We start from the raw sequence: 11,876 nt of genomic DNA, 5'->3' as shown, positions 1-11,876 counted from the left end.
GATCAGACAGAAAGCTCGAAGCTTTGAAACATAAGGGACCGACTGTGTTGAATATTCTGCAGCGTAAAATTGAGCTTATCTGAATCTCCAAGACGAAGGAGAGGAGACATGCCAGGCCCGGGAGGAGCAGAGTGAGTAAACAGCTGCATTATTTTAAACATATAGAAACAAAACAAACAAGCAAAATCAGATTAAAGGCCTTAGCCATTTATAAAAGAGCTCAAATGTTCCATCACAAGCTCCAAACCTTTGATGAATTTAGATATTTTTAGGTCTATCAAGGTGGAAAAAAAAAGTTGCTTTGCGGAGAGCCAGAGAGTTTCTAAATACGGCTCAGAGTCACATGAAGAAATTAGATCTTTGAGTGTGGAGCATGTGGGGCTGCGTGTGAACGAGTCAAAGTGTCTCCTGTCTGGAAGGCCGAAGGGAGAGGATTTCTCCACCGCCATCCTGAAGGAGAAACACAGACCCAACAGGCTGATTGTGGACGAAGCGCTCAACGAGGACAGCAGCATTGTCAGCCTGTCGCAGGTGAGTTTCTACGTGAACAACAGATCCGCGAAGGTAATGATTTTGCTCTCAGACCTGTGCGTCTCCATGTTAGAATAAGACGGAGGAGCTGCAGCTCTTCCGCGGGGACACCGTGGTGCTGAGAGGACGGAAGCGACGGCAAACCGTGTGCATCGTCCTGACGGATGACACCTGTGGGCCCGAGAGGATTCGGATGAACAGGGTGACGCGCAACAACCTGCGAGTTCGCCTCGGTGATGTCATCAGGTGTAGATCTGTGTGGAGGGCACACACACGCATACACCCACACACACACACACACTTTGAATTTGACCTTTTTACCAACAAGATTTTCCATTTTGTGGGAAACTTTAAATTAAACAAACTCTCATTCTCTCAATTTGTGAGCCACTCTAGCTCAATATATTTTTTACGACATTGCTCAATGTTGCCTGGTAAGATGCGTAAATAAAATCAAACAAAACTTTAAAAAATGGGTATGCGACGGATAGGGGCGCTATGCTAGACGGGCGCCAAAACAGTGGCGTAAAAATTAAATCTAGTCACATTTTCCTGTATTTGGCAGCTGTGTGTGCGTGTAAACGGTGTGATCTATAACAGAGACACACCTAATGAGCCCTTTTGCACCTCAGAGAGTACAAAGAGATTTTAAAGGTTCTGCCTTTGTGTAAACAAATGAAACTTTTATTACTGTCAATAGTTGAAGGTTGAATGCCGAAAAGAACTTTAGTCCTGAGATCATTAGAGTGGCTAGTGACCAACTGTTGATATTTTTGGTTCTGAAAAAATATCCCTGACTTACAAAAAGAGAGTTTAGGGGGGAAGGAAATCGGTTTATTATTTGGCTAACATGCCATAGCATGACATGGGTNAACAATATTATCGTTTATCGCAATGACCTCTGGGACAATTGATCGTCCCGCAAAATTTGTTGCCGTGACAGGTACACCTGAATTTCCCCACTTTGAGGCAATAAAGATGAAGTCTATTCTATTCTTCGTCAAAGATACGGAATATGTACAGCAACGGCTTGCCATAGACTTCCGTCCTCAGTTCTCCAGCCAGAAAGGGGTGTGGGGGGTACCGCCGCACTTTGGCTTCCCAGCTCTGACACAGCGTCACCGGTGAAACAAGAAGACGCACTTTCGGGCCGAGCCCCGTCCGCACCCACAAAGGAGAGACGATGTCCGAGCCCAACAAGTACCGAGAGTGGATCCTGGAAACTATCGACTCTCTCCGTTCGAGGAAAGCCCGTCCGGATCTGGAAAGGATTTGTCGAATGGTCCGGAGGCGACACGGGTCAGACCCAGACCGAACCAGGACGGAGCTGGAAAAACTCATCCAGGAGCAGACGGTGCTCAAAGTTAGCTACAAGGGATCGATATCGTACCGAAACGCGGCCAAGGTGCAGAGGAAAAGCAGAAAACGGAGCGAGTTCGGCGGCGGCGCGGATGCACCGAGGGAGCGGACCAAACCCGATCATCCGAACAACAACAACGGCGACAGCGCGCACAGCTTCACCGACCCGGAGGAGGGCGAGACGGAGCCGGATCCCCGCGCCGAAACATCAGTCGGCAGTCGAAACAAAAAGCTCCAGCCTGCCTCCAGCCCGGGTAGCGGAAACGGGTGCCTCAGTTGTGGCGCAACAACGAGCTGCGCTGTCGGGAGCGGCTGTGAAGAGGAGAAAGCAAGTGCACCGAGAGACAAGGGATTAGGACAGCAGGGAGCGGGGGGCTGCCTGCCTCTCGGAGTCAGCCGCGGCGCGGGCACCGGAGACCGGAGTGAGGATGTTCCGTCCGGCGGAGGAAAGAAGCCCAGTCTGTCTGGAGCTGACACCCGAAGCCAAACTTACTGCGGGAGCGACAGCCAAGCCCAGACACAGAGGCAGACCGAGTCTGGCCAGCCCAAACTTCGACTCGGAGGAGGAAGCACCAAAGCAGCGCACCGCCACGCCAACTCCGAGCTGCGCGAACTGGCAGCTCTGTCCGAGAAGCCCCTCCGAGCAGCAGGAGGTGGAGGAGGATGTGGTGGGGGCTCCGCCGCCGCGACCCGAGGCCACGTGAAGCCGCTGGGCTTGAAGGAGATCCTGGGCTACCTGAGCAGCCAAGAGCGGCTGTCGGAGGAGAAGCTGACCCGAGGCAAAGTCAAAGTGGTGATGGAGAGAGAGGTGGAGAGGGGCAGGCTGCGCAGGACGCGCTGCGGGAACATCACTCTTCCTCTGCGGGGGATGGAGCCGGACGAGCCCGAGCCGAGTGATTCGTCCGCCGACAGACTTGCGAGAAGCGCACTGCAGGACAAGCGCGCAGCGAAAAAGGTGGGCAACTTATTATTTCTGACACGTCTGTCCCGTCTGTCGCCACGAAGCGAACTGTGTGGATCTGCCTCGATGGGCTTCGCTCATAAATTAATGATCGGTGTTTTTAAAACAGCACGCGTGGCACCGAGGCGCGCCGGGCTTATAGGTTGATAAATAATTACATTACTGTTCAAGTAAGCCTGTTTTTATTACATTGTTCTTCCCAGTTGGGATTATTTTTTTCTCAGTCTCGGTTCATTGTTACTTCGATGCGTCTTTTCTTCTCTCTCTCTCTCTCTCTCTCTCTCTCTCTCTCTCTCTCTCTCTTTTATTTGCGCTGCATCTGCCGGATCATGTGCGTGTGTGTCGGCTTTCTGCACAAAAGGTGCGGGCTGCACGACGCTGAAGTTGGCGTCCGATTCAGTGCTCTACTAAAAGCCTATTCCCCTGTATTCAACAACTTGGAGCTAAAATACTTGGAATGTTTTCATGCTCAGTATGTTTCCCTTAAAACGCGGTTTGTGAGTCTTTTAACTTGTGAAAATCTAAACAAAAAAAAAAATGCGACGATAGGTGGATTCCTGGCGTAAGAGGAACATCTTAAAAACATGACCTGTTAGATGTAGGTCAAACCTAGACAGGATGATTCTACAGTAATATCAAATTATAGAAAACAACTTGGGCTACATGAATCCTTTAACTATTTCAAATAGAAGTTGAACATTACAAAAGGGTTTAAACTGAAACAAAATGAGCTTTTGAGGGGATTGCTGGGCTTTGGACATTAGTGAATATTTTTTTGTTTGTTTGTTTGTTTGCAATTATTAAAAAGTAAAAAAAAAAAAAAAGGACAAAAAGAACAAAAAAAATTGACTTTTTGAGGCAAGACAGACTAAAGTTGTGTTAAAAAAAGAAGGCTGCATCTAATTTATCCAAATACACTGAAGGCAGATTATGCAAATGCTATTTATTTGTGAATTCATCGTTTCTTTTTGCATCACTTAATATTTTGTCCATCTTTAAAAAGAGCACTGGCTGAACTTGAACAAATTTCCTACATTAAAAATAATAAAGAAGAACTTATTAAAGTTGTAGATGGGTTTAGCCTGTCTATAAGTGGAGCAGTTTTTAAGATGTGTCTCGTGTAAATTGGTTTCAATCTAAACAAAAGCTTTCCAAATCACCTTTGACCTTTATGTATCATCCCCTGCATTTCTTGCTCATTGTTTAGCAAGATGCTAAACAATGTGTTTTAAGCCCCATGTGAGGAAGCCAGAAAAGCCTTGAAATGCCGATTTTTCAGTTTAATTAAAGAGAGGGTTTACAACTTGGATTTCATTTTAACTAGCTCCATGCATCCCCACATCACAATACTACCACCACTATGCTTCATAATGGGAGCGCTGTGTTCACATTGTATTTCCTGAGGTCTGTCAGAGCATGTTTTCCTCTAAGTGTTTCCTTTGTGTTATAGATTTTGAAATGAATGCAGTTTTAAATTGTGTCAAGCAACTACACAGCTTTAATTATTGTTTTTTTTTCAGTTTTTGCATATGTTGAAAAAAAAGTTTTAAAATTTTATTCTGTTTTACATAATCTGTTTGTCTAGGTGTGTAGGTTTAAAGGTGGAACTGCTGTAAAATAGTCTTAAACCCAACAAAGTTTTAAAATAGCATTTTTCCCCCTTTTCTTTTAACATCACACAAATTGACTAAAAGTTTTCTAAACGATAAACCTGGAATAATAAGCACAGCATAATCTCGATCTTGACTGGTCTAGTGGAGAAGAAGAAGAAAAAAAAGACACGTTTTTGCTAACCCTCTGTGTTTTTCGTAAACAGTAAACTGTTTTTGGCAATAAGCAGCAGGGTGCAAAGAACAATCCAACTCAAGGTTGGCCATTTTAAGTGTTTTTGAATTCTCAGCTAAGGTAAAGATAATTTTATTTATATATTTATACATCAACAAGGCAATACGACGTGCTTTACAGGAATTAAAAGGAAATGCAAACAAAATAACAAACCAAAGGAAAGAGCAAAAGAAGAAAAAGAATCTAATATTGATCCAAACTAAGTAAACTAGAGCCTATCGTGGCAGCTCAGAGTCATGAAATGCAGCGGAATAGCCCTTTAGTGGATCATCGAATCAGATGCTAGCTTCATTGTTGTGCGGGCTGCACGCGCAGACGAGCGGGCGGCTCCCAGGACAAGCAGCGCGAGGAGCGCCGCCCGCCTCGCTGCGCGCTGACCGCCGTCCCGCGCTCTCAGGCCGCGTCCAGATGGCGTCCGGCACCCCGTCCTTCTGGTTTCCCTTTGTTGGAAGTTTGTGTGGAAAGGAGCGCGCCTCGCGGCCGGGCAAGGCCGCGCGGCAGGCGGCGACTGTGAGGGGGAAAAAAAGAAAAGAAAAACTTGAGCCGTGCCGCTGCCGCGCATTGAGCCCGGCGGAGGGACTCGGCATCGACTTTATTGGTGTGTTTTTTTTTTCCCTCCTCCCCTCGGTGCCTCATTAAAATCTTTCTATGGTCCCTCACAGCGCACTCTGCTCCCCGCTTCTTCTTTCTCCCCGTAGGCGAAAACTTGACTAGACTACAGTGGGCGGCTCGTTATTTCTGATAGGCTATGTGTCTGTTTCCCCCCCGACTTTATCTCTTTCAATTTAAAAAACAAATTAAGAGAGAGAGGACATGTTCACTTTGTCTCTACAGTCCCCACCTCCAGCCCGTCCGGAGAGCGAGCCCATGGAAACCGGCGAGAAGGAAGAGGAGGGTCAGGGAGGAGAGGAGGAAGAGAAAGACAATGATGATGATCCCAGGAGTTCTGATGAGGATGGAGGACTTTCCCCGGTAGCCATGACAACCGAAGCTGGACTTGCTGAGAAAAGCGGAGAAGATGCGGGCTTTCAGAGGGAGCTGAAAGAGGAGAGCCCTCAGAGGGAGGATGGAAAAGGTCCGTGTTCTGCTATCAGTTCGCGTTCCTTTCACATTATCAAATGTCTTAAACTTTGAAAAAAGAGTATTCGTACTGGAAAATGTTCACATGTTGCCACAAACCTGTTGGGATTTCAGGCGATTGCCTAATAGAAATAGTGCATAACTGTGAATAAGATCTCTGTCTTCATTCCTGACACTTTTCTATGAAGGGCAAATTTAGCTAATAGTTTTCTGATTCACTGATTATCCCATCTGAGCTGGGAATGCATATGTTGGCTGCTTTTCTGATTAATTTTTATAAAATTGTTTCTCATTTTAATTAACCGCTGCAAATTATGCACTATTCTAAAATACATTCATGTAGCTATAACGGGGCAAAAATGTGAAAAAGCTCAAATTAAAACAAATATTCTTTAATATTTAAATTTGTATCAAATTTCATCTATTTTTTTTTTTTGAAGAGTGAGCAGAATAGATACTTTAAATCCATATTCTGTCTGCCTGTGTCGCCTTTCAGGGATGTGTGAGCTTGATTTTCCTCCAGAGTCCCGGTCTCCACTTGCCGACGGAGCCTCGTGGTCTGAGTGTAACGATGCCTGCTCTGAGGAGGGAGCTTTCTCCTCAGATCACCTGGTGAGTCCGTCCAGGCAAACATCCGTCCGGTTCACCTCCATCGCCGGCAGATTTTGTTTTATGAAAACAAGGTGGCTTAGCTTCCGATTTTAATCAAACAAATGTCATTTAGTGTTCAGGTTGATGCTGTAAGTATCTGGCACCGGATAGTTCTGGCTTGGTGGTCTCAAACTGCGTTCCTAGAGGGCCAGAGTCCTGCATAGTTGAGTGAAGTTACGAATCGTTTTGCTTACAGGCCAAATATTTCATTTTCACAAGCCGTAAATGAACTATTTACACTGAGATGAAATTAAATGCAGCTTTACTCTTATTTACAAATCAGATGACCTCCAGCTGCAATGCATTTTAATTAGACGTTTTCAGAATACCAGCGGCTGATTTCCATGACGTGACTCACCTTTCAGAATTAGGAACAGATGGAAAACAACGTTTTGTTTGCATTTCACAGCAGCTAAGCTCTAAGTGTTGGTCTTTAACGTGAAATCTTAAAAAAGCCAATCGAAGTCTGTTGTCAAAATGTGGACAAGTGCAGTAGGTATGAATACTTTCGCACCGCACCGTAGGCTCACACACCCATCTCACAAGAAAGTGTTTTCCTCATTTTGTTTGTTTTAACACGCCAGAATAAAGTGACACTCTAGGCGTTGAGTTTCCCTATTTGAGGAGTCGAGGAGATTTTAGGTGATTTGGGGGAGTTGAGTCAGTTGGAACGAGGGTAAAAACACCTAATAGCTAACCTGTCAGTGAGTCCGGTTGTATTTTCACCTGCCAGTAGAAGAGAGTTTCATATGTGTTTTAAAGTAAACAGTTTAATTCGGGCGCACTCCAGCGCTTGACTGAGGGGTGACTCATCAACCTTGGCAAACTGGGCTCCCCCATCCCGGCGCTTCATGGCCAACACATCATCATTCACACGCCTACAGCAGATGGTCTTAATGTGCCGCTGCAGTTGTGTCATCATGCAGCCACCTCCTGTTGTCCTTTGTTTCAGAGGAAGGTTGTATCGCTCTGGATGCTCGCTTTCTCCTTGGATTCTGTTTGACTTGTTTTTCCTCCACACACAGGGCTACACACACCACAATGAAATAAACCTCACCACCTCGAGCTTTCGCAGTAAGCTTCCCCTCTCCGATATCTCACTACCTGAGTGTTACCTGTGCATATTGGTGTGAATAACACTTGTCCCAAAATTTCCCCGGTAGACTTGGAGTATAAAACAGAGATCGGTGCTTCGTCCTGCATGCTCACTCCCACCGCCTCCCCGAGGGACTCCAGCCTCCCCGAGGAACGAGGCGCTAACGACAGCAGCGGAGGGTGAGTAAACAGCCGTTCGTAGATGAAAACGGTATCTTACGTCCACAGCCTTCGTCCTGCTGACCACACAGATTTTCTGTCAGATATAGCTCTGAATTCTGGAAAGTGACAATCAAACGTTTTGGATCAAAACTTACTTCCATCCACACGTAAAACGAGTTTTTCTAGGTTTTGCTGAGACAATAGTTTGCTAATCCTGGAAATGTTCTTCGGGTGATAGAAGGCCGACTTTGTAACTGTCTTTATGTGACTCAGAATGTTCAGGTCAGAGTCCATCACTACACCCGGGTTTCGGGCCTGATCGCTGGTTTCTAGTTTTAATAAGACGCGTGCTGACTCTAGGTTCTTCTTCTTTGGGTCCAAAGATAATATCTTCAGTTTCTTTTCTGTTTCTGATCAAGTTGTGGCACATCCACACGTTGATTTGTTCAGCACTCAAATGGCTTCATAGTTACCTGGTGTTGTAACGTAGAGCTGTGTGTGTCCTCTTTATGATTATGGTACCTTAATTTATGACATGTTGTAATCTGAGTAAGTGGGAGCATGTAGATATTAAATAAGAAGGGTCCCAGGATGGAACCGAAGGGGGGCCCCATATGTGATTTTTGTCCGTTCCGCTGAGAAGTTACCGACTGACACGAAAAAGTCCCTGTTTAGGTAAGATTTGATCCAGTCAAGTACTGGACCAGAAGGTCCAATCCAGTTCTGTCCGATTAGAATATCAGTGTTGAATGCTGCACCGAGGATTGAACACTGCAGATTGAACAGTTTGACAAGGACCGTCTCTATTTTGCACCCTTCTCCTGACTTATACCTTTGTACATTGAAATCATTTTAAAACCGTGGCTTTAGCTAAAATATCAGAAAGTTTCTACTATGATGGCTGAACTTTATACCGTTCGCTATATTCACTGAAACTGATGGCCGACTGAAGGAAGACTGACTGCTGAAAATAAATATGAAGTTTCTTCAACAAAGGTGTGACCACTGGGTTATCTGATATTTTTCATGCCCCGCTCCCACCCAACATATTTAGTAGTTTTTCAACTGAATTGTTTACAGTATGTGTCACATTAGCCATGGAAATCTCCTTTTAATGTTGCTTTTAATCCCACTTTTAAAATCCCCTGTGGTTCATGATTTCTCTCTACCCAGTGAGTTTTATAAAAGTCCAACTTGATTTTTCTGTTTGTTTGTTTGTTTGTTTGTTTTTTACCCAAAGGCACATGAAGTTTGGCAGCACCAGAGTAAGTCCGGTGGACTGGACCGTGTCTGACGTGGTCAGTTATTTCACAGCTGTGGGTTTCCCTGAGCAGGCTGCGGCCTTCAGGACCCAGGTGAGACTGTTTCTGCCACTAGTGGGCGCCACAGACTGCGTCTGTTGAATTGTTGCAGACTCCACGGGCCTGCTACACACTCTCTGCTTTGCTCTGTTCCACAGGAAATCGACGGGAAGTCTCTCCTCCTCATGCAACGCAACGACGTTTTGACCGGCCTGTCGATCAAACTCGGACCCGCCCTCAAGATCTACGAGCGTCACATCAAGGTTCTGCAGAAAACACACTTTGAGGACAATGACTGCTGCGAAGACGCAAAAAATACACTCAGACTGTTATGTTAATATCTACATATAGCTCAAGTAGTAAAGAAAGAAAATGCATGTCTTTACATTAGGTAATATAAGCTTTGAGAAAAGCATCAAGCAAACACGGCTCAGCTTTTGTTTTGTCTGTGTAGGAATTTCACAGGATTTTCTAGGAGGATTTTTCTACTGAACGGAGCACAAATGATGGCCCAAAAACAAGGTAGAATATCAGAACATTTTCATATGAGTAAATCAGACACAAAAAGGCATTTTATTTTATTTTAAAAAAATTTCAGCACTTTTTTGTTTCAATTAATCTGTGTAAGATAGTTTGTGTTTTTGTGCACATCGCCTCAGAATCCATGTTACGTTTAAATTTTAGCTCTGTGGTAGGACAGCTTCATGCTTGTAGGTTTGATTCTTCTTCATATGGAAGAAAAGTAGTGGAAAACAAATAGCAGCTTAGATAGAAGCAGATTTTTTTTTTTTTACACACCCTGAATCTGGACCGAAGCGTCACGGTTACATAATTTGTGTTTATGTCGACCCAGAACTCATCAGCACAACCAGCCGGTGTTTTCTCTTCAGTTTTTTTTTTAAAGGTTATTATTTGAGGGCTGATGTTTTTCATCTGCAGCCTAAAGCGTCACATGAACAGCTGGAAACTAAAGGTCCATAAAGTGATCGGATAGAATTTGTTCCAGTCGATTGGGCCTTTTGGATTCTGACGTCAGGGAATAGTTTTTGCAAATTTACTCTTTACTTTACATAACTTTGATTTATGATTAGGATCTAAATTAAGTTTCTGTCTGCAAAAAAGGAGGAAAAAACAGCTTCAAACTGATTGTTTTTCTGTTTTTTAAGTGTATGCTGTTGTGACAGCTCACTGAAAAAACCCATTAGACATTTTAAAACTAAACACTAAAAAATACCAAAACCTGCAGTTTATTAAATGTAGCTCCAGCACAGAACTGCAGGAACTAAAGCTTGATTTCCAAGTGTAAAAGTTTAATCCAAAACAGATTGAACTGGTTTTATAAACAAATCATCAGACCTGAATAATTTCCATGAAGCAGTGCTGTCCAGTTCCAGTCCTCAAATGTCAATGTTCTGCATGTCTTAAATGCTCACCTGGCTAAACATTTCATTTAAACAAATGAGTCTTTATTAAGCCTTTGCAGAACTGGTTGCAGAGGTAATTAAGCCACATTTCCTCCAGAACTGGATTTGGACTTATCTAAGGGATCAAGAGCAATAACGCAAAGTCTCTGCAGCAGCAAACCACTCCAGAAAAATCCATTTTCATGGACTCAGACAATATTTTCTGTTTGTCTAATATTTTGACTTTACATGCATGCAAAACTCTTTATGTAGCAAAGAAAACGGCGATCCGGCAGTAGCTAACGAGCTGAAGTCTGCTCATGTTCGGCACAATCCTTTGTCTTCGCCGGTCGGTTCCCTGAAAGCGTCACAACGGAAGATTTTTGCATTTGTCTGGGTTACACGTCCAACCCACATTTATTTAGTTGTTTTTGTTTATTTTGGCTAAAAAAAAATAAAAAAAATAAAAAAAACAGTATGTTAGTGTGAGATTCTTCTAACTGGACTCTGATTGCTGGCATTTAAACAGGATGGACATTTATAAGTTAGCCTACAGAGAACAGCAATCAATTTACATGTCAATTAAAGTAAGTCAAATAATAGGTGTGGTCTGACCTCATTTAAATTATCTCTGGTCCATAAAAAAGTAATGGAAAATTAACCAAAACCAGCAGAGTACTGAACACATATTTGCATTGTAAAATCCTCATTGAACAATAGAATATCAGTGAGGCAATCAAATATTAAAATGCGTTTTTACACTCTTGGTGACGTCATAGGAGTAGATAACACATTTCCTCAGCACCGTTCTAAGTTTTCTTGCTTTACTCGTTTTTTTCTTTTTACACATTGGTTTGTTTTGGCAATAATTTCTCCTGAGACGTGTTTCTGTTTGTGCTTTTGCACTTTCTCTACCTCTTGCTTTATTTGTTAATGTTATGTTTCGTTATCAAAATGTTTTCTGTCACTTCATCCCTTTTTTCATGAGAGGAACCCATCTGGAGAGAACAGCCGCGTTTCAGACTGTAGAAAATGGTTGATTTTCCTGTCATTTGTTACTTGTTACAGAACAATTTTAGTAAATAAAAGCAAAAAAAAAATTAATGCAAAACATACAAAACATATGCTGTTTGTAGAAGTTGTGTGCCCAGTGCCTTGCAGATTTATTCACGCATCATTTTCACATTTTGTCACAGTACGACCGCATGCTTTTGGGATTTTATGTGACTGAAAACAACACAAAGGAGAGCAAATCTGTTCTGGAAGAAATATCAGACGTGGTTTTCACTGTTAAAAATCTGATCAGTTTTCTCTGCATTTCTATACTATTTCACTCCCCCAATCTAAGTAAACCCATCAACTCCAACCAACCTCCCTGTCCCTGGATGCTGCACTCAGGTTGATGTGCAGGGTTCTGTGATTTCCTTCCATCCATTCTCTTACACTCTCATCCCATTGGGGAGGCGCTGGTGAATATCTCCAGCGGTC

General features: G+C 43.6%; 1 protein-coding gene across 1 annotated transcript; it reads left to right on the top strand.

Moving 5' to 3' along the window:
- Positions 1 to 1,586: 1,586 nt before the first annotated feature.
- On the top strand, positions 1,587 to 11,370 carry samd1b (sterile alpha motif domain containing 1b). The gene is made up of 7 exons (XM_007575361.2): positions 1,587 to 2,845; positions 5,531 to 5,771; positions 6,273 to 6,388; positions 7,453 to 7,501; positions 7,591 to 7,702; positions 8,925 to 9,039; positions 9,144 to 11,370. The coding sequence occupies exons 1-7, from the start codon at positions 1,715 to 1,717 to the stop codon at positions 9,321 to 9,323; spliced, it is 1,944 nt and encodes a 647-aa protein (XP_007575423.1). The 5' UTR covers positions 1,587 to 1,714; the 3' UTR covers positions 9,324 to 11,370.
- The last annotated feature ends 506 nt before the right edge of the window (positions 11,371 to 11,876 follow it).

This window comes from Poecilia formosa, unplaced genomic scaffold (assembly GCF_000485575.1).
Source record: "Poecilia formosa unplaced genomic scaffold, Poecilia_formosa-5.1.2 Scaffold375, whole genome shotgun sequence".
Classification (NCBI taxonomy): Eukaryota; Metazoa; Chordata; class Actinopteri; order Cyprinodontiformes; family Poeciliidae; genus Poecilia; species Poecilia formosa.
The sequence above is the reverse complement of the archived record's forward strand: the minus strand, read 5'-3'. Positions and strand labels throughout refer to the sequence as shown.